This window comes from Felis catus, chromosome B1, assembly GCF_018350175.1.
Source record: "Felis catus isolate Fca126 chromosome B1, F.catus_Fca126_mat1.0, whole genome shotgun sequence".
Lineage (NCBI taxonomy): Eukaryota > Metazoa > Chordata > Mammalia > Carnivora > Felidae > Felis > Felis catus.
In genome coordinates this window covers 83,084,051-83,107,161 of record NC_058371.1, presented here as the reverse complement: position 1 = coordinate 83,107,161, position 23,111 = coordinate 83,084,051, and the positions used below count along the sequence as shown (strand labels likewise).

At 38.0% G+C, this 23,111-nt stretch overlaps 1 protein-coding gene across 6 annotated transcripts in view; it reads left to right on the top strand.

Moving 5' to 3' along the window:
- GAB1 (GRB2 associated binding protein 1) overlaps positions 1–23,111 on the top strand; it is a 121,982-nt gene that overhangs the window by 64,916 nt on the left and 33,955 nt on the right. For all 6 annotated transcript variants that reach the window (XM_019828924.3, XM_006930848.5, XM_003984981.6 and 3 more), the window contains exon 2: positions 16,739–17,033. In XM_019828924.3, coding sequence (XP_019684483.1) covers positions 16,739–17,033 — 295 coding nt within the window. The remainder of the gene's footprint in view (positions 1–16,738; positions 17,034–23,111) is intronic.

The window sequence follows — 23,111 nt, the reverse complement described above, 5'->3', positions numbered from 1 at the left end:
GATCTCACCGTCCGTGAGTTCGAGCCCCGCGTCGGGCTCTGTGCTGACCGCTCAGAGCCTGGACCCTGTTTCGTATTCTGTGTCTCCCTCTCTCTCTGCCCCTCCCCTGTTCATGCTCTGTCTCTCTCTGTCTCAAAAATAAATAAATGTTTAAAAAAAATAAAATAGAGGTGCAGACACTTGAAGTCTCTGACATGAGAGTATAGGGTGAAGTCTGTTGCAGGTTTTTCTTTCTCTTTATTTTTTAAATAGCTGCTACATTTTCAAGATGTCTAAGAATTAAAGGCAGAGGATAAAATTTAAACAAATCCTATCCAAAAATTAATATCACAAATAATTTCACAGGGGTGCCTGGGTGGCTCAGTCAGTTAAGCATCCAACTTTTGATTTTGGCTCAGGTCATGATCTCACAGTTTGTGAGTTCGAGCCTGACACCAGGCTCCGTGCTGACAGTGCAGAGCCTGCTTGGGATTTTCTCTTTCCCTCTCTTTCTGCCCCTCCCCTGCTGTCTCTTTCTTTCTCTCAAAAATAAATAAACTTAAATAACTTTACATAACTCACGGAGAACAAATGGACTTTTTTTCTGCACCAATAAAATGCTTCTTTGAATGTTCAAAAGTCTTAGTATAACCCACCCCACCCCCATCAATCCCAGTTGGTTTTTAGTTAGAAAATTTTCCATGTGTTTGGCTTATTTTTTTTTTAATTTTTAAGTTTTTAATTGAAGTATAGTTGACCTATAATATTAAATTAGTTTCAGATGGGCAACATAGTGATTCAAGAATTATATACATTGCAAAATGCTCAGTGCAATAAATATATTACAATATTATTGATTGTATTCCCTATGCTGTACTTTTTATCCCCATGACTTATTTATTTTTAACTAGAAGTTTGTGCCTCTTAATCCCCTTCACCCGTTTTGCCTGTCTGCCTGCTCCCCTCCACTTTGGCAACCACCAGCTTGTTCTCTGCATTTATGAGTCTCTTTCTCTCTTCTTTGTTGCTGCTGTTGTTGTTTGTTTTGTTTTCAGATTTCACATTTGAGTGAAATTATAAATGGTGTTTGTCTTTCTCTGTCTGGATTGTATCTCTTAGCATAATACCTCTATGTCCATCCATGCATTCACAAATGGCAAGATTTCATTCTTTTTTATAGCTGAGAAATATTCCACTGTATGTACATATGCCACATCTTCTTTATCCACTCATCTGTCCATGGACAGGTTGCTTCCATATTTTGACTATTGTAAATAATGCTACGATAAACATAGAAGTACATATATCTTTCCAAATTAGTGTTTTCATTTACTTCAGGTAAATACCCAGGATTGGAATTACTGTTGGTGGGATCGTATGGTACTTCTGTTTTTGGTTTTTTTTTGAGGAACCTCCATACTGTTTTCCCGTATTGATGCAGTGGCTGCATCAATTTGCATTCCCACCAGTGGTGCACAAGGGTTCCATTTTTCTCCACATCCTTGCCAACACTTGTTACTTCTTGTCTTTTTTGATAGTAGCCATTCTGACTGGTATGAGGTGATATCTTATTGTGGCTTTGATTTGTATGTCCCTAATGATTAGTGATTTAGAATTACCTCACTTTTTAGGAATAGAATAAAAATTAAACATGCCTATGCTCAACATGCCTTCAACATGCCTACTTTCATGTAGCAGCTGGGATGTGGGGACTTTTTCATATATGTATATGTTCTACCTCACTTCCTGTCTACATTTATGTGTTGCAGCAGCATCTAAAGTCACAGGAATGTGGAAGGGGTAAGAGATTGGATCGGAGAATGAATAGGTTGAATGGAAAAATACAGACAGGATATCCTTTTTCAGAAGGTCATGTCCCACCATAAAGAGTTGGGGGTTTGTGGTATTCTGGAGCCCTCTAATTAACTGGGGGGAAGAGGTACCATCTTTTCCTTTTCTGCTCATCTTCCCCATTCCAAATCTGCCCCTCCTTCACTCTAGTTAAATACCACCAATTGCATATTGAAAATAAAATACTGAAATGTGAGTTTCTGTGGTGAAGTGTGGGATGTCTTGATGACGTCCCTGAAAACCCAAAGCCAATCCTTGTCCTCCAAACTCAAGGTTTATATTTAGAAGACACTGTGGATCCTGTAGTTTCAAAATGCTGTAAACATGTTTGTGTGGTTATTTTTAGCTCTTACAGACTTTACTGAACTTTCAAGTTGGCAAGTCAGACACAGTCAGTTGTCGTCTGTTACCTCAGATGGCAGCACTTTGTGAATGACTCTGATTGTCTCATAGGGTTTCTAACATATTTAAAGCAGATAAGTTATCTTGTGTTGACTGTGTGGTGTATCTAGATATGTATGATTCTGCATACTCGACATAATTTTTAAGCTTTTATGAACTGCGTAACTTGGGTAACAGTTTTGCTTAGAGTTCAAAGATGACTTGGGTGCTGCCAAATGGCACTGTTACTCCTCTGGCACAAATAGGTGGTCGTTTTCTCCTTCCCCCAGCCCTTTTCTCCTACTCCTCAAGCATTAAATCCTCATACAGAAGTCCTTACGGTCACTGTTATTTTCAACCCATTGTATCTATTTCCTGTGGGTCAAAGGTTATAAGGCTTGAGTGGTGTAGAGGGGGATAGAAAGTTGACAGAAAAAAAGAAAGCTAGGCTCATTTTAGGGCTGGCACATCACGAAATAGGTAAGATGGCATTGAATTGTTGAAAACAAAAAGAAGTCAATGATCAATAGCTTTTCTTGTATGAGGAGATCATTATCTGCATGTTACATGGATGAAAAAGTGATTTTACTCAAAGAATCATGTTTTGTGAAACGGTGACCCCCACCCCCAGTGCCATGGAGGGGAATGCGAAGTCACCAGCAGCAGCAGCAGCAGCAGCAGCAGCAGCAGCAGGAGTGCTTAGGCCGAGTCTTCCACGTTTGCATCAAAGATCTTCTTGATTTCATTTATCTGTGGCCTAACTTCTGTATCATGTTCAACTTTGTAGTCAGTTCCCTTCTTTGCATGAGGTTATTCTTCCTTGCATTTTGAACTTGATATGTTTTATAGTCAGTGACTTCAGAATGCGTAACTTATCTATTTGGAAGTGTCTTTCTAAGGGAAACTCTCATTGCCACATTTCTTCGGTTCTGGAAGCTTTGGTGTGAGTTTTATGTTTAGCAGAAAATTGTACTAAGCATTACTTTGGTTTATTATGTATAAATGTAATTATGGAAATTTGAAATTTGTTTCTGTAACACTTCAGTGCTTTTCCTCTAGTTCTTAATATGAAAGTGTTGTTTTTGAGCTGTGATCCAAGTCTCAACGTATCTGTGTTTTGCTTTATTGTGAATTGTGAATGTTCAGTAAGAAACATAAAACAGAAAATGAGAACATTTTTTCTATGTTTTGCTGGGAACTCAAAATACAAGCCCTATTCCAGCATTAATTATTTTGGATTGGATAGCTGAACAAGAAATAGAGTTTAGAAATGTGTCAGTTTTATGGAAGATAAATTTCTTAAATTCCAGATTGTTATTGGTATTCACTTTTTAAAAAAATCTCTCTTGAAGCAAGCATGTTCTTTTCCAAGAAATAATAACAACATAGATTACATGTATTTGTGGGGCATAGTAAGCTTGTGGAACACAGTAAAATGAGGAAATAAGTTCACATAATTGTTCCCATCTCCGGCACAATAACTTACAGTTGCGCTACGCGGTTTAAACATTGGTTGTGGGTCTTATTATTTAGAGCTACAGCCTCTTCAGCGTTTGGTATTGCCTCTCAAGTCAAAGAATGGACCTTAAAACTGCACTGTCCATATAATAGTTACTAGCCCCATGTGACTAAATTAAATAAATTAGAAAATCAAGGGCACCTGGGTAGCTCAGTCAGTTAAGGGTCTGACTTTGGCTCAGGTCATGATCTCATAGTTCATGAGTTCGAGCCCTGTGTCAGGCTCTGTGCTGACAGCTTGGAACCTGGAGCCTGCTTCAGATTCTGTGTCTCCCTCTCTCTGCCCCTGCCCGCTCACACTCTTTCTCTCTCTCTCTCAAAATAAACACTAAAAAAAATAATAAAAAAAAAGAAAAGAAAATCAGTTGCACCAGCCACTTTTCAAGTCTCCTATGGTGACATGTGGCTAGTAGCTGCTGGGATGGTCAGCACAGTCTTTTCCCAAGTTGCAGAAAGTTCTGTTGGACAGCACTGCTCCAAACTGCAATTTGAATTTGTATCTTTGCTGGAAATTTTTGTGACTTTAAGATGTGATATCAACTTCCTACCACTTAATAATGTTTGGCTAAAATTCTCACATCTTGTTCATCAGTTAAACATGTACATTGACATTACTTTGTAGCCCATGGCATTTTGCCCATATTCTCTCTGATGACATTACATTCTACCCTCAGGCACTGGAATATCATTTTACACACGTATACGCATATGCGACAGTTCTGAATATATATCGGTATGTGTAGGGAGAAAGAGAATATAACTACATATAACTAAATCTACTTCCGCAAAGTAGATGTTCTCCTAATACTGTAGGCACTGTCTGAAGTGGTAGTTTCCTAAGTACATTGGCATGGTTTCATAATGAGTTATTTCTTGATTAAGCTAGTTTCACTTTTTGGTGACTGAACCTTGTGGAGGAGATTTGATAGGATTTATGGCTGTACTCTTACAGAGTAAGAAGGCCCACTATTGCCTTTGGCGTATCATGCATTTATGTGGAGACTAAGTTAGTGAACAACAGAGACAGCATCCTCAGGGTCACCAGGAGACGTTAGTCCATTTGTTCAGGTAACAGTTGTCATATGTACCTTTTAAGCCTCCGAGTCCTGGCATGTTGTACCCTGTGCTAAGCACTTCGATTAAAGGGGAATAAGACAGGGTCTTGGGGAGGAAAGCAGCTAGAGAAAGGCCTGACTGACATGCAAGGTGAGAATGCTCTGATAGAAGTTTGCACAAGGTGCTGGGGACACCCTGGAACACTCAGCTCTGCCTAGCACAGGTGACAGGTAGAACGATACAAAGGAAAGTTGCCAGTATTTCTTCACACCAGTTTCCAGTTACTCCAAAGGAAAAGATTAGTTCCTTGCCAAGATCTCTCAGTGTTTTGGAAACTTTATAAACCATGAGGGGAAAGTCTTAAAAATGCCTTTCAAAAGCATCATTTTAATGACTGTGTAAGACTGCTCTGTATCCTAACTTATTTACTCGGTTCCCTTCTGTGACCTACCTTACTGGTCTGCTCAGGACTGAGGGGTTTCCCAACTTGTGGAACTTTAAATGTTCTAAAACAGGGATGGTCATGGGAAAACTGGGATGGTTGGTCACCCTACCTATGGTTGAATATTTAAATTGTTTCAATTATATACTCACATTAACAACACTGTGTTGAATATTTCAGTGCCCACGTATTTAGCTGCATTTTGCATTATTTCCTTAGATGAGATTCCTAGAAAGGAATTAATGGCTCAGTGACCCTGGATGTGTTTGGAGCGCATGATAATGCTCACAACCCTTTATTGTATTTACTTTTTCTATTTTCAGCTAGGTTGATAAGAGTCTGCCTGGACATTTTGTGTACCTCTGTGTCCACAGATTCTTAGAGAGATATGCAGAAGACAGAGATATGTATATATACTTGCTATATCACTAGCTGTGGCTCCCTTTCTAAATCGCTAACTGGCCAGACTACATATGACATTCCAACGACTTTTTCCTTTTTTTTTTTTTTTTTTATCATTTAACACTCTCATTTTATTTCACATAAATACTTCTCTTTTTTTTTAAATTTTTTAATGTTTATTTGTGAGAGAGAGACAGACAGTGTGAGTGGGGGAGGGGCAGAGAGAGAGGGAGACACAATCCGAAGCAGGCTCCTGGCTCTGAGCTGTTAGCACAGAGCCCAACACAGGGCTCGAACTCACGAACCATGAGATCATGACCTGAGCAGATGCTTAACCAACTGATCCACCCAGGCGCCCCTCACATAAGTATTTCTTGAAGTCCAGTTACATTTAACAAGTATTTATTACCTACTCTGTGTTTAGTTTCATGCTGAACAAAGTGTGGCAAAATATCAAATAAATATAAAATACTGTCCCAAATCACTGTTAGAACACAAGACTAATAATAATTGCCGTAAGGCAGTCTACTTTTTGTGTAGGCCAGAGGCAAGGCTGAAGTCTGATTCCCAAAAGATAGAGTGGACTTCCTGACTCCATTCTCCTATGACCCTTGCTCCTTCTCGGGGCACATCATAGTAAGAACAGGATGAGATCACATGAAACCCAAAGCTGGCGATCTTTCTTCCCAGTACAGGTTCAGCTGTACGTCACCCAGGCCTCTACCCCTAGTCACTCAGGATGTTGCAAACTTATCTTGGACCCACTGCCAACCAGGATCCTGCCCGTCTTCAGCCTGCTCCTGGTCAGGGTAAAGAAGCCATGAAAACCCCCAGACTTGGAGTGTGTCCCCTCAACCCTGACAGTTGGGAATATGATGAGATACTTGAACTAGCATTCACAAGTAAAAATATATTTGACTTGCCCCACCATGCTGTATTGAGAGTTAATGTTATGAGGTGACCTACTTTCCTGTGGAACTTCAGTAACTACATTTCCCTGGTTGGGGTCCAAGGTCTCATACCAAACTGTTCTTTGTAGTAAGAAATATTAAAGTGTTGTTCTATTTCAGACATTCTTAACATGTGCCTCAGAGGTCCTGTGAACCCCTAAAACTGTGTACAATGTTATTTATATGCCTTTTTCTAAGAAACGTTTCCATTGCTTTTATCAGATTCTCAAAGCGATCTATGACCCAGAAAAGGTGTAAAAACTGCTTTGTATACACTGAACACTCAGCAGCTTCTGCTGTTGCTTCTTTCGTTTGTTTGTTTTATGTAGGACTTAGGCCAGGGCTTTGAGGTGGGCATCAGTTTAGCAATGATTTCAACAAGTAAATTATATGTACTTTTAATTAATTGCAAATTCCCTGATTTTCCTCCAGGTACTATATTTTTTTCTGAATTGAATTTGATTTTTTTTATTGTTGTTGTTGTTAGTTTTGCTATTATGAAGTTGTTTCAGGTCCAGCAGTTTGTTTTTGTCCAAGCAATATATGTAAACTATTTAAAAGGTTTGTGGAACAGTTGTTAGCCTACATCTAGGTATTGTTCTGCATTATTTTTGGTGTATTCTTTTGTTTATATTACTAAGCTAAAGTTAGCACAGATAGCACCAGGCTAGAAAATGGTGACAATAGTTTGAAAACAGGAAATTTTAGGCTTGTGTGTGTTTGGAACAGATGATCATAATGATAGAGCCAGTGGAGTGGAAACTTCCACCGAGCCTGTTTTTTCCTTATTTTGCTCTATGAGAAAAGATGGTGTTTCCTGGAAAACAACTCAAGTCTTTTAAAGCAAATGGTTTTCTTTTGTCCTTGTTTCATGGCTAATTTGTTTTTCTTTATTTACCTTAGTTGTATTATTATGGAAATTTAATATTTTTAATAGGTAAAGTAATTCCTAAAGTGCTTATTTTTAGATATTTAAATATCTAAGTATGTTACCATTTACTGACATGGTTTTTAAAGAAAATTAAAATATTAAGAATATTATAACTATCAAAACTTTATGGGAAATCTTTTAAGTGCTCCCAACTTGCCTTTTTTTTTAACCCCCTAAATTCCAGTCATTGAAACAAAGTTAGTTATACTTTGTCTAAGCTATTTCCTGACTAAGAGCCCTTCCAGATGTATCCTGGAATTCTATATTTAAAAGAAAGGCTAAATTCATTCACTAATTTCAGAGTAAGAAGAGTATACATTTCCATACATACGCAAACCCTTTTTGTTTTGTGTACATCGTTCCTAAATTTTTAAATAGTAATAGACTTTCTTTTTAGGCATTTTTAGTCATAAGCTTTTTAAATATGTAACTTTTTTACATTATAAGTAATAAATGGGAACTCCTTGAAAAAATCAGACTATACAAAAGTATATAAAATGAAAATATGAAACTTGGGTGACCTTCCCATCCCTATTCCTGGAATTAACCACAGTTAACACTGTCAATGTGTCTCCTTCCAGTCTTGTTATCTAAACATAATTTGTATGTATAAGCACACAATCATTTCAGACAAATGCAAGTCATACCATATGTGTAATTCAGAAAGTTGCTTTTTTTTTTATTTGACAGTTATCTTGTGGACGTTTATCATATATATAAATCTATCTCACGTTTTAAGTGTTTTGCATCTATTTATTACCGTATAGAAGTCTCGTCATTTAATTTAACCATTAATCTTATGAAGAAGTTTAGATTAAAACCTGTCTTATTAAAAACAGCATTTTCGGGGCGCCTGGGTGGCGCAGTCGGTTAAGCGTCCGGCTTCAGCCAGGTCACGATCTCGAGGTCCGTGAGTTCGAGCCCCGCGTCAGGCTCTGGGCTTATGGCTCAGAGCCTGGAGCCTGTTTCCGATTCTGTGTCTCCCTCTCTCTCTGCCCCTCCCCCGTTCATGCTCTGTCTCTCTCTGTCCCCCAAAAAATAAATAAACGTTGAAAAAAAATTAAAAAAAAAAGATAAAAACAGCATTTTCATCTTATGAAACACATGTCTTCAACTCTAAAATTTTACACATTTCTATGATTATACATAAATTTTGAATTATAGCAAAGAATTCAAGGTAATGATTTTCTTTCCTTAACTATCAGTTGTGAAATAAGTATCTTTTAAGAGATTGCAAATAAGAACGTTCCACTGTCCTTGCTTTCCCAGTTTCCTAGGATGATGTAGGGTTAATAAAAGTACAGTGATGATGTTTCTTAGGTAGTTGGCTCAACAATGTGGAAACTGCTGTTCTTCAGCTTATTGGGTCCAGGCAAACTTTGGCAATGATGAGAGACCTAAATGCAGGCATCAGAGTTCTTTCTGAAGGGAATGGGCTTGCTAATGGGCTGCTTGGGACCTGTATGCTGAGAGGTCAGAAGAGTGTAGCAGGTAGATGCCTTAATGAGGGGGAAGCTGAGGAAAGCTTCAAAGAATAGGTCTTGAGCTTGGTCTTGAAGAATGAGTGTGGGAGCTCACTGGGTGAGAGAGAGAGGGTGTGTTAGACTCCAGACAACATAACATGGGTGTTTGGTGCAAGTTGTCTGTGAAGGTGAGAGATTAGAGAGGTGAGGCGGCAGGTAAGTGTGACTTTAAAGAACCTTGTATGACTGTTGTATAAAAGGAGTTTGGAGTTTCCCCTAATAACAACTTTAGACTTTTTTTTCTTTCCCTGAGATCTTTTCATTTAAGTTTGCTGACTCTGCAATCATTCTGATGAACAGAAAACTTTAAAAACATCCCATCAAGGCTCTGAGGACTTCACAAATTGTAAAGTGCTATTGCTGATACAGAATAATTTAAGGAATGGTCTTGGCTTGCCTTTTTTTCTTTTTTTTAATGTTTTAAATCTTTATTTTTGAGAGAGAGAGCGCGAGCGGGGAGGAATAGTGAGAGAGACACACACACACACAGAATCCGAAGCAGGCTCCAGGCTCCAAGCCATTAGCACTGAGCCCGACTCGGGGCTCGAACCCACAAGCTGCGAGATCATGACCTGAGCCGAAGTCGGACGCCCAACCTACTGAGCCACCCATGCGCCCCTTGGAATGGTCTTCACTTTCAAGGAACTTGATGTCTAGTTGGGAAAATAATTCATAAACATTTGGAACATTTGGAAATATATGTAGTAAAATAACAGATGGTTCCAAACTGAACTGTAGCAATGCAAGAGACATTTCAGAGCAGTAACTGATGAGTTGCCAAGAGTCCAGAGGGAAGGTGAGGAGAGGAAAGGGGAAGGTTAGGATAGAATCTTAAGGAATGGATTAGGTTTCCAACAACAGAAAGGAGTTCAAACGTTCACCAGTGGGATAAATACTCAACAAAAACAAGGAGAGAAGTATATTTAACCTCACTGGCAAGAGTAGAAGGCATGAGGAATTAGATAGACATAAGCTTGAAAGGATCTCTGATTGTTTTTGAAATTCCATTTCGTTGAGCAACCTAATTCTGTCTATTGATTGGACCAGTGGTTCTCAGTCTGGGTGGTACATTAGAATCATCTCTTTAGCATTTAAAACTATGTGCCAGGGCTAATGTCCCAGACCTACTATCTATCTGAGATGAGGCTCCAGGCACCGGTTTTTTTTTTTTTAAAGTAAAATTCTCCAGATATTTCTTTTATTTATTTATTTATTTTTCATGTTTATTTATTTTTGAGAGAGAGAGAGAGAGAGTCGGGGAGGGAAGAGGGAGAGGGCGATACAGAATCCAAAGTAGGCTCCAGGCTCTGAGGTGTCCACACAGAGCCCAATGCAGGGCTTAAACTCACGAATCCTGACATCTTGACCTGAGCCAAAGTTGGATGCTTCACTAACTGAGCCGCCTAGGTGCCCCTCTCCAGATATTTCTTATGAGCAGTTAGAGTTGAGAATCACTAGACCACCCTGACCTCTTCTTTTTTGCCCACCCATATACTTATTTCTTTAATAATTAGTTCTTCCTGTAAAGGAAGGCACTAGGCAGTCTTGGCAAGGGTTACACCAGGCATGTTCTCTGTCAGTTCTGCCACAGAGAAGTCAGAAAACATCAGTGCAGCAGTTACAGTGTATTTCTTTAAAACTGAGCCCACTTGCCATATTAGGCAAATTAGGCATATTTTGTGAATTTGTTAATATTATTGCAGGTGATGGTTTGAGGCTAATCTAGATTGAAGTTTTTTTTTCTTCTTCCCACTAGATAATGGGACTCCATCTGTACTTTCTAGCCAATGTATGCACACCGATACTCTGTAGGGTATATGATAAACCTACTTTAAGACCTTGCTTCAATGTGACAAGCTTACCTTCAATTTATGTAATTTGCTTAAATGCAGAAATATGCTTAATTTAAAAGAACAACTCCTTTAAAATGAAGTTTAAAAATAACTATTATCTGTAGAGTTTTTAACACAAGTTAATTTATAGCTTATACACCTCTACCTTGCCCGACAGTTCTCCATTTACAAGTGGTTGGGCAGAGTATAGTTATATCATTATCCCCATGACACATAGGTAATGTGAGAAATTCTGTATTTTTATCCTTGCCTCCTACGATTGGCATATTCAGCAGATGTAGACTGAGTACTTCCTTGGGGTTGGGCAATGGAAAACAAAGATGAAAGGTGAAAAAATATGGCTTCAGCCCGCAGGAAACTCACTTTTGGGAATGTCAAACATCATAATTAGGATCAAGGTGGAAATGGAGAGCTTAGAGGGGTCCACTCAGGGATGGTGCCCTGAAGGGGTCTGAGTTGAGTCTAGAAGTAGATTATGTGCCACAGGGCAAGCATGTATCAGGGCCAGAGGCAGGACAGAAGCAGAGCATTAGAGGAACTGCAATAATTTCCATTGTGGTTGGAAGGCAGAGAGGCAAGAAGTAAGGCTGGGGAGACAGAGGCGTGGAGGGCCCCATGTGCCCTGCCTACCAGAGAGTTTGGGCTTTATCCTGTAGGCAGTCACTGAATGTAGGGAATGGGTAAATGGCAATGCATTATGGACATTTAGTTTGTCGTCTCATCTAAATAGATTTCCATTGGCATCCATGGACTGTACAGGCTCTTCTCTTTTGATGTTAATGTAGTAGCCAAAGTTATTCTTAAAACCCTGAGACGAGACCCGGGGACCAGAGTAGGGTGCTTTTAAGCTACTTTAAAACACAGACCTGCTGATGAAGTCTTATTACTGCATCATTTATTCAACTTGAAATGATTATTGCAACGTAAGGAAAGACAACAAAGTAGATTTTTGCATAGTTCCTCTTAAGTAGACCTGCTTGTAATGGAATGCCAGTAGTGAAAATGATTTTCCACATGAATTTTGTTGAAAATTGCTTTGAGTATTTTTTTTTTTTGAAGGTTTCTAGAAAACTTGTCCTCTTTTGTCTGCTACTGCTGCAGGATTGGTGAGGCAATGTACAGCTTTCTCTGGGGCTACCAAGGCAGCGAGGATAAAAATAGGGCAAACTTTAAGAATCCCAGATATTTTCAGATAACAAAGACTGATTTATGTGGGCCCATTTTGTGCTCTGACAAAACATAGAGAAGCTTTTGTGCTGTGATTAGCAAGGGCGCTGATGTCAGTTCTCTTGTCGAGCATCAAGCTTTATTCTGTGGCTAAATTGTGCTTTGTACCATAATCCAGAGAACCTTTGTATCTGCCTTATTAAAGTGTGTAGTTTATGTAATTGCTTTTGTTTTCCAGTTTAATCTGTGCCAGATTCAATAAGAGTGACTCATTTTGTGACTGAGACAAACATTCACATTTGGACCATGTTAAAAATAAATAAATAAGTGGCAGGTGCTGTTGGCTAAATTCTGTGTTTTAATGCTGTAATTTCCTGCTGTAAGGGTTCATCTCTTATCCTCTGTAATCGCCAGTACAGCCTAGCTAGTACTCCCTGATTCTACTCCTGTTCCCCAGTGCTCCTCATGTCTTGGCTATTTATTTTAGTTTCCAAGGGCCTTTTACATTTTAACAGTATCATTTGAACAGAGAAGCAAAGAAATGGCTGGGGAGCCACAGTTAACCAGAAGACAAAGAGTGACCCATAAGCTGTAGCAGAAGGACACATTCTTTTCCTTTCTTTTCGTCATTTTTTCCAAGGTGTTTTGTGCATGTGTTTTGGTAAAGCTGTCTTAGTTATGTTTATGTTATTATGTGTATGTTCAGTATCCAGGTCTTTTTCTCAAGTGGAAGAGTTTTTGAAAGCACGCCTTCTGTTCAACGTGGCCCTTATATCTAATCTAATATTCGCAAAATTTTACAACTTCAGAGTCTTAGGGTAAATTCTCCTTATCGTACAAGTATTTCTAGGTACCAGGTGCTGTGTTATGCATGGAATATGTAATGACAAGTCACTATCTTTGTGGATTTTACAGTCTGCCTAGGGAGTTAGATACTAAATAAATAAATACAAAGAAAATTTAAATTGCAAAATGATAATAATCCTTTAGGTAGTAAGGTACCTTATTACATGGGTAATAAGGTCCCTAAAACTGTGCTGTACTTAAATTGGGGGTCGCTGGGAAGGGAAGGCCCAAAGGTCGGAGTCCGCCTGGCAAGAGAACATACTAGACTCAGGAAATGGCATGCGCAAAGTCTCTTGAGGCAGGAAGCAGTTTGGCATCCTATTAACTGTATTATTAGAAGAGAGAAGTGACAACTGACAAGGCTAACTGTATTAAAAAGATTATAGATCAACTACGCAGGCACAGCAGTAGGGCACTATTTAGTATAGCGGCAAATAGTTGAGCAGCCTCTCAGAGCTTCCCTGAAAGTGCAGTATAGAGATTGATGCCTATAATACTTCGTCTGAGTCATTGGGGAATGGGTGGATTGTGTTCAATGAATTATGTAGTGAGGCATTGTAGAAAGATTTCGACAAGAGACATTAAAGTTTTAAAAAGTCATTTCTGCATTTAAAGACAGAATCTTTACTATCTGGAGAAATCACTTACTAAAAGATATGATTCCTTCATGGCCCTAGAGAAGTGACATAATACTATATTTCGTCTCTCTTTTCTTCTCTATTACTTTTTCAGGCTTACCGCTTGATAGAGAGGTATCGCATAACTTTACTAAGAGATGATATTTATTTATTTTGAACTAAATAAATGTCTTACTTACTAAATGGATTTTTGTAATCCAGAAACCAGTGCTAAAGTCATGTGACTTTAACATGTTAGGATTTTTCAGTGTTCTCTAAAGCATCTAGAAGAACTTCCCACTGCCGTCTCTTTCTGGACACGACTAGTTCCTCTTTGCTTGGAGTTATAGTTGGACTGAGAAGTTAATTTAAAACCTTGTTGACATTAAAGAACTACGTAATATTGTTAGGCTTTTGTGATATTTCTACTAAATCTTATTGAAGGATTGCATCCAGTTTTTCCATGAAGGAATGCCTCTCCATTTAGCAATAGTTCTGCAGGTACGTTGACAGGTTTGCTGTATTATCAAATATTTTCATGTATTGTAAATATTTGCTTCATGATTAGTCAACTCCTTAAGAGTAGCGATCATGAATTACCTACTTGTAGTTCTCCCCACAGGTATTTACAATAGAATAGATAACTTATTGACTGGTTAGCTCACTGATTTACCTTTTAATGTAGCTACATTTCCTTGAATGGATACAGTTTAGAGTCTATTAAAATGTTAAACCTAAAGTTATCGCCCAAGCTAATTTAGTTATAAGTACAGTTGTCCAGGTTTTAAGAAGGCATTCGGGGTGTCTGGGTGGCTCAGTCGGTTAAGTGGCTGACTTTGGCTCAGGTCATGAATTCACAGTTCATAGGTTCGAGCCCCACTTCGAGCTCTGTGTTGACAGCTTAGAGCCCGGAGCCTGCTTCAGATTCTGCGTGTCTCTCTCTCTCTCTGCCCCTCCCCTGCTCATGCTCTGTCTCTTTCTGTCTCTCAAAAATAAACATTAAAAAAATCTTTTTAAGAGAAAAAAAAAACATTCAAGGAGGATTAAGACTTAATATTGTTTCTGGGCAGAGTTGTTGGATTTAAGGACTGCTGAAGCACTGTTTCAGTCATTCAGTTCTGTTTTTATTATTTAATCAACGAGATTTTAGAGAGTAATAGTAAAAGAATTTTAGGCCTGTTGAGGCATAGTATGAAACCCGTAATTGACCAAAATTTGTAGAGGAAGTACATGGTGAGTATAGATCTAGATTGCTAGTATATGTTTGTTGGGAAGAAAAGGGAAAAGAGAAAGAGAAAGGAGGAGGAAAATTGCAACCCATAAGAATACAGATCTTATCCATGTGGTCTTTGAAAATAGACTCACCGGAAGAAAGACACAGCCCATTTCTTTGCTTGCTTTTCAGGTGAGAAACGAGGAAAGCTTTTAAACTCTTTTTTCTCCATTCCCCTCACACAGGAGTGAGTGAGAAGCTTAAAATACAAAGGAGTCTTTTGAAGAAGTACCTTTATGTATTCTTTTTTTTTTTAAACATTTATTTATTTTTGAGAGACAGCATGAGTGGGGGAGGGGCAGAGGGAGAGAGAGAGGGCTGTCAGCCCAGAGCTGGACGCAAGGCTCGAACCCACGAACTGTGAGATTATGACCTAAGCTGAAGTCAGACACTTAACCGACTGAGCCACCCAGGTGCCCCCCGCCCTTTATGTACTGGTGGCTTGATAGTAAGGCATGAAAAACCTTGCCTTTTTTTTAATGTGGTAAGCTGTACCTAACATAAAGTTTACCATTTTAACCATTTTTAAGTGTTCAGCTTCAGTGGCATGAAGTACATTCACTTTGTTGTGCAACCGTCACCAGTATCTATCTCCAGAATTTCTTTATTATCCCATACTGAAACGCTGCCCACTAAACACTATTATCCCCATCTTCCAACTACTGGCAACCACCATTCTGCATTTGGTCTCTAGATTTTGATTATTGTAAGTCCTCGTATAAGTGGAGTCATATACTTTATCCTTTTGTGACTGGCTTTTTTCACTTAGCATAACATCTCAAGATTCATCCATGTTATAGCGTGTGTCAGATTTTTCTTCCCTTTTAAGACTGAACAGTGTTCTTTGTATATTCCACATTTTGTTCATTTCTTCATTCATCAATGGACACTTGGGTTGCGCCTACCTTTTGACTGTTGTGAGTAATGCTACTATAAACATGGGGTGCAAATACCTGTTTGAGACCTTGTTTTCAATTCTTTTGGATATTTACAACTGGAATCTTTTGTGGAACTGCCATACCGTTTTTCCATACTGGTTCTAATTCCTGCCATCCTGGCCAGCACCTGTTATTTTCTGTGGTTTTTATAAAAGACATTTTAATGTGTATGAAATTGTATCACATTGTGGTTTTGATTTGCATTTCTCTGATGATAGGATGTTGAGCATTTTTTCATGTGCTTATTGGCCATTTGTATATCTTCTTTGGAGACTCTAAGTCCTTTGCCCATTTTTAAACTAGGTTATTTTGTTGTTACTGAGTTGTAGGAATTCTTTATATATTCTAGACGTTAATCTTTTATGAGACAAATTATTTGCAGATACTTTCTCTCATTCTGTGAGCTGACTTTTCACTCTATTGATTGAGTCCTTCAATGTGTACATTTAAATTTTGATGTAATCCAGTTTACCTATTTTTTTCTTTTGTGTTTCTTCTGCGTTCTTAATGTCCTGTCAATTGCCTAATCTAATGTTATGAAGCTTTCCCCTGTGTTTTCTTCTAAGAGTTTTCTAATTTTAGCTCCTATGTGTAGGTCTTTGATGATCCATTTTGAGTTAATTTTTGTATGATATAGAGTCCAACTTCTTTTGCATGTGGATATCCAGTTTTCCCAGCACCATTTGTTGAAACCACTGTTTTTTTATATTTAGTAAAAACTCAGTCTTCCTTAGTTTATTGACCTGATGTTACATTATGTAATACCATCTAATATAGATCAATATCTTCTAATATTCTATTAGATCTAATAGAAAATAATAAATATGTATATATAGACACATTTTTAAGTTGAGGCATCAGTAAAGAGTGGTAGATTATTCCCTGGAAACAAAGAAAACATGTATGTGACTTTCAACAATTCATTTGTGAAATGTGCATTGATAAATGTGCATCTTCTTGAAAAATCTCTCTCAAATTAATACTAGATGGATATTTTTGTTTCATCCCTAGGCATGGAAGAGGAGATGGTTTGTGTTACGCAGTGGTCGCTTAACTGGAGATCCAGATGTCCTGGAGTATTACAAAAATGATCATGCCAAGAAGCCTATCCGTATTATTGATTTAAATTTATGTCAGCAAGTTGATGCTGGATTGACATTTAACAAAAAAGAGTTTGAAAACAGCTACATTTTTGATATCAACACCATTGACCGAATTTTCTACTTGGTAGCAGACAGTGAGGAAGAGATGAATAAGTGGGTTCGTTGCATTTGTGACATCTGTGGGTTTAATCCTACGGAGGAAGGTAAGCTCAAGATTTTATTATTCAACCTGAGTTCTCCTTTATTGCTGCATTTTTAGAACTATTATAAAATTCTTTGTTATTTCAGTTACACAGTATAGTATTTTCTTTTTTATAATAGTTAACTAACACCATTTAGAAAAAGGACTAAAAACTCTCTAATCATTTTGGGGAGAAGCTTTTCATAGGTTTTAGAAAGAGAGACTTAACCATGTGGGGCAGTATCTAAATAAATGTCTTGAAGAAGAAGGTGACAATAAGACATACTTATTTGAGAGCATTTCCTGAGTTTCTATATAAATACTAAGTTGAACTTTATAGCACTGCTGATACTTGACTATTTTTCACCTATTTTAAAAACAGCATTTTTATGTGACTCAATTATTTTGATGTTATTTTAAAAATTATATTGGATTATGGGGCACTTGGGTGGCTCAGTCAGTTAAGCATCCGACTTCAGCACAGATCATGATCTCACTGTTCATTGTTTCAAGCCTCACGTTGGGCTCTGTGCTGGCAGCTTAGAGTCTGGAGCCTGCTTCAGATTCTGTGTCTCCCTCTTTCTCTGCCCTCACCCCCCGCTTTTCCTCTGTCTCTCTCTCTCTCTCTCTGTCTCTCAAAAAATAAATATTAAAAAAAATTTAGAAGACCATATTGGATTATGAAGTTATGAAATAGTAAAGAGGATTATCAATACCTATGAAAAGCAAGTGACAGTCACAAAACATGATAAAAAAAGTAACAAATGAGTTTATTTAACACAAAGATCCTAAAAACAGCATGGAGGAAGAAGAGGCTCAAGGTTTGGATAACAGGTAGTGAAGAAAAGCTTCTCAGGTAAATTGTAAGTTTTTGAAGGAAGTAGTATTTCTTTTTTTTTTTTTTTTTAACGTTGATTTATTTTTGAGACAGAGAGAGACAGAGCATGAACGGGGGAGGGTCAGAGAGAGTGGGAGACACAGAATCTGAAACAGGCTCCAGGCTCTGAGCTGTCAGCACAGAGCCCGACGCGGGGCTCGAACTCATGGACCTCAAGATCATGACCTGAGCCAAAGTCAGACACTTAACTGACTGAGTCACCCAGGCGCCCCAGGAAGTAGTATTTCTACATAAATGAAAAAAGGGCTGTAGAACCCTCTAGGCTTAGGGGCAAGGGAGAGCAAGGACCCTGAGGTGGAACAGAATCATATGTGACTAGAGCAGGGGGCTGTGAATGATAAAAGTGGGGGTGGGAGGAGAGGAAAGAGAGTTGGTTGAGGCACTGAGTTCTGGAGTATCTGTCCTGGGAAGAACTGAATGATTGAGTAAAGGTCTCATAAAGAATTTTACACGTGGGGGCACCAGGGTGGCTCAGTCAGTTAAGCATCAAACTTCGGCTCAGGTCATGATCTCACGGTTTGTGAGTTTGAGCCCTGCTAGGGTTCTGTGCTGATAGCTCACAGCCTGGAGCCTGCTTAAGATTCTCTGTCTCCCTCTCTCTCTGCCCTTCCCCTGCTCACCCTGTTCCCCTCTCCCTCTCAAAAATAAATAAACATTAATAAAAAATTTTTTTAAAGATTTTTACAAGCAGAATTCCTCTTCAGGTGCTTATATAGCTGTCTTGACCACTTATTCCCCGTCCACTTCTCTACTTCTCTTACTTTGACAACAAACACATATCTAGGGGACCCCAACACAAATTTAGGTCTGTAAACCCAAAAATCAGAAAGAAAGGCGCCCTCAGGTCTTTGAACTTAGCATCTTCATGGTTATACTGCCATTTACAGTGTGCATTTCCAAATATCTATATTTAGGAGTGTTGGAGTTTCAGTGAGGGCTGGAAAAATTGCATCAACAATCAACATCAAGTTTTGAATTGAAGTGAAACAGCAGTCATCTCTAATTAGCTCAGGTCAGCATGCTGCTTCCTCTCTGGCCAGTCAGCAGCCCACAAGGAGGAGCCTTCCAGGGCTGGGATTGGCCCAGTGGGGTGGGGAAACCCCTTGGTGAGAGAATCCAGAATCCTGAGAGGGAGCAGCACTGAAACAGGCAAGGAGGCATCCAGTTTAGACAGGAGGTGGCTGATGAACTAGAGCTTTTCAGCAGAGTTCTAGTGATTAAAAGCCTCAAGAAATTGTTTCACCTGTGGAATTAAGCTTTAGTGGTTTTTGTGAAATTACTAGTAAGTATGTTCACATTTAAGTGCGTGTGGAGGTATGACTCCTAACTCCAGTTAAACTCCTTTCCATTCTTGCATATAAAGTCTGTATTTGAGTGCAGTAGAGGATTTTAAAGTTAAAGTCACAAATAAGATAGCTCTCTAATGGCTGTTTAATGACCATGCAGTAATGATAATTTTTGGATTAAGATACCACATTAATTTCATTATGTGATGGATTTTCAGTAAAATAATTTAAGTCCTTGCATACGCTTTTTGGTGATGACTTTCTTTTCAATTTAGATTTTGTTTTTAGGGACATAAAAGTAGACTTCTGTCTTCATCGGTTGCCTGTATAGATTTAGTTAATCTGAAAGACTAAGTAGTAGGGATTCTTCCGTCTCTTTTTGTTTTCTGTATAATTCTCCTAAATATATTACCAAAGGAAATGAGATACCCTCCAAGAGGAGATACATTCTTCAGTCAAGGAATATGTCTAATTTTTGGAAGCCCTTTCAGGGGTGGGTAGAGTTGAGAACCCCCAAAATAAGAATTTCAAATGCACAAGTATCTGAGATTAACTTTGTGAGTTTCAAGGCATGGAGTCTGGTCCATTTGTCCACCTTAGAATGACTCTCATCTCATCATCTGGAAGTTTGATGAACACCCAGTCATCTCTGGGAAGAAGGAAGGTTTTATCTGTTTCGGAAATTGATTCATTAATTTACCAAATTACTGAATTTGCCAGCACTCTACTAGGCTTTGGATATTCGTTCAACCTATATATTATTAGGTGACTAGTTAGGGGGACAAATGGCAAACATTACAGATGTGGAACTGAGCATCTAGTGGGGAAGGATTCATACTCAGAATAATAATTCATTACAGTTGATGAGTGCAAGATACATAATGTGTGTGGAAAAAACATATATAATTTAATATATTTAATAATTATGTATATAATATATATAATTTAATATGATTATTAAAGTATGATTATATACATATATCAAAGTATGAAACTGTGGGACTGTGTTAATACAGCTCTTGCCCTCATAGAGCTTATAGTCAGTCTAACAGAGACAGGAAAATAATCTAGGAATTATAATATTGTTAGATAAGTGTCCAGTTAAAGAAAAAATAAATAAGCATAGATAGCAGTTAATTTAGTTTTAAGAAGGTCAGGAAAAGCATAGGTAGTTTTAAATGTCTCTGTACTATAGCTGATAATGTACCGAGAACTTTATTTTATACTTAGTGAAACGTTTTCGTTGTATTTGTAGTCATAATCAGTCACAATGTCTGTGTTTTGCTTCATGAACTTACCAATATAGGGAGGGGCGCAAACTCCCAAATCCTTTTAAAATAGATTAGAAATGCATTTGTCTAGGGGTGCCTGGGTGGCTCAGTCGGTTAAGCGTCCAACTTTGGCTCAGGTCATGATCTTGTGGTTTGTGAGTTCGAGTCCCATGTCGGGCTGTGCGCTGACAGCTCAGAGCCTGGAGCGTGCTTCGGATTCTGTGTCTCCCTCTCTCTCTGACCCATCCCCTGCTCATGCTCTGTCTCTGTCTGTCTGTCTGTGTCTCTCTCAAAAATAAATAAACATTAAAAAAATTTTTTTTTAAATACATTTGTCTTGAATGAAACTCTTAATTTGTGAATGTTTTATCTTCACAATATCAATAAAAAGGGAGGTTGTGAGAAAATTTCCAGTATTGTTAATCAAATTTGATGTATATAATGAGTTGGTTACCACAAACAGCTGTACTAATCATAACTCACTTTTATTTGTTCACATAACAGGCCGCTAAGGACTTCAATTTGCCAGTGCTTTCTAAGTGTAGTTCATGAGCTATATCTAAATGCAATTACATTTGTTTTTTTAAGTTCCACAATATAGAATTTTTTGCAAGTTCATCCTGGCTTTCTCCCAAATAGCCACAATTAGAAATGTCTTACTATGATGTTGAAGACTTGAGTGTCTCATAAGTTATGAACTTGTAAATAAATTAGTAGGTCATATATCAGTGAAAGATGAATAGTCCTTCATTGTGTAGTATCTAGGAGCCACAAAAAAATTTTTTTCTATAATTTTGATTTTTCATGCATGGTAGCAAAACTGCAAAAACGCTTCAAAGTTAACCACTGCATTTTATTCATTGGTAGTAGCTGACTTTGCTAGATGCCTTAACAAAAATCTACACATTTAAAGATTCAAACAGCAAAGAACTGCTATTATCCTTTGTGATCACAGTCATACAATTTAATATGACAAAGTAAATATCAGAATGTCTTTGTTCTTCCATTTGCTTTACCACCTGCTTTATATTCTCTTGCTTCTAAATAGATCTCCCCACCAATCACTAAATAATAGGTGTTTTTGTTTTTACCTAGAATCTGTCCCCTGAGCCCTGTGCTCTTCCCATTTCAAAGTTGAGTATGCTCTTACTCTTGGCTTAAAACTAATGACACGAAATCATTTTTCCCTATACTTGTGTCAGGCAAGATGTGGGAAGAAATATCCTATGCTTGGGTATTACAGTCTGAGAAAATAACTATCCCCAGTCCCTATGAGAATAACTACTTTTTGCTGAAAACAAAAGGAAAGGGGAAAAATCTGACCTGTGTTTTGATTCCAGGAACCTCTCAAAATATCGTTACCATGTTATTTCCGCTGCCCCAGGTGACCACTGCTATTATTGAATACTCAGAATGCTGGCAAGCTGAATCTGTTTTTAAATTGTAGCTCATTGAACTGTGTGCGGTTCCTATGAATGCTTTTATTTAGCAGATTTGAGGGTAGAGACTAATTTCTTTTGTTTTTCTTGGAAATGTGCAGATTTATTTTTGTTTCTACACCAAGGTGGAAGCTGTTAAATCTGCTTAACAAGTGCCAGGAAACACAGCCTCAGGGCTCTAAACAGCTAACTAACTTGGCGCAAAGGCTCCTGGTCTAATTTCAGGGTGCAAGATTAGAAAGTTGCCTCTTATCAATCAGTTGAGTTGCTTTTCTTAAAGTGCCCAGATAATAGTGGCTTAAAAATAGTCACTGTTTGATATTCTTCCCTTTAGAAAAGTAGGTAAACTAATGTAAGAATATACATATGCTCGCTTTTCCTGTAAAAGCAGTTCTTCTTAATTAGAGAACTGCTAGATTTATTTTTATTTACTTTTTATTCAGGTATGACGCATTACTGTCGAAGGTACAGATCTTAAGTACACAGTACAATATAGTTGTATACATCCATCTATATCTATATATAGAAACATAAATCTGTGTAACTCCCACTCAGAGTTAAAAAAAGAGAATATGTCCAGCCCCCAGAAGGTTTTTTTCATCCTTCTTTCCAGTACAAACCCAGAAAAAATTTTTTTGATTTTGATTCTATAACTATAGATTAGTATTGCCTGTGTCTGAACTTTATATGAGCAAAACCATTGAATCTGGCTTCTTTTTTCCAATAGAAGTCTATGAGATTCATCCATGTAGCATGTAGTGGGAGTTCTTCATCTTGTGTAGCATTCCATTTTATGAGTATATCACAAATTATGGATCTGTTTGAATGTTGATAGACATTTGGGTTATTTCTATTTTGATACAAATAAAGCTGTTGTGAGCATTGTTATATATATCTTTTGATGGACATAAACCCTTAGTTCTTATGGGTAAATAGCGATGGATGGAATTGCTACATCATAGGATATGTACTGGTTGCTTTCCTACCAGCAGTGTAGGAGACTGCCAGTTATCTACATTCTCGTCAACATTTGGTCTTGTCAGTCATTAATTTTAGCCATCCTCATGAATGTGTACTGGTGTCTCATTGTAGTTTTATTATTTATTTTTATTTTTGAGAGAGAGAGGGAGAGAGACAGAATCTTAAGTGGGCTCCACGCTGTGCACAGAGCCCAACAGGGGACTGGATCTCACGACCCTGAGATCA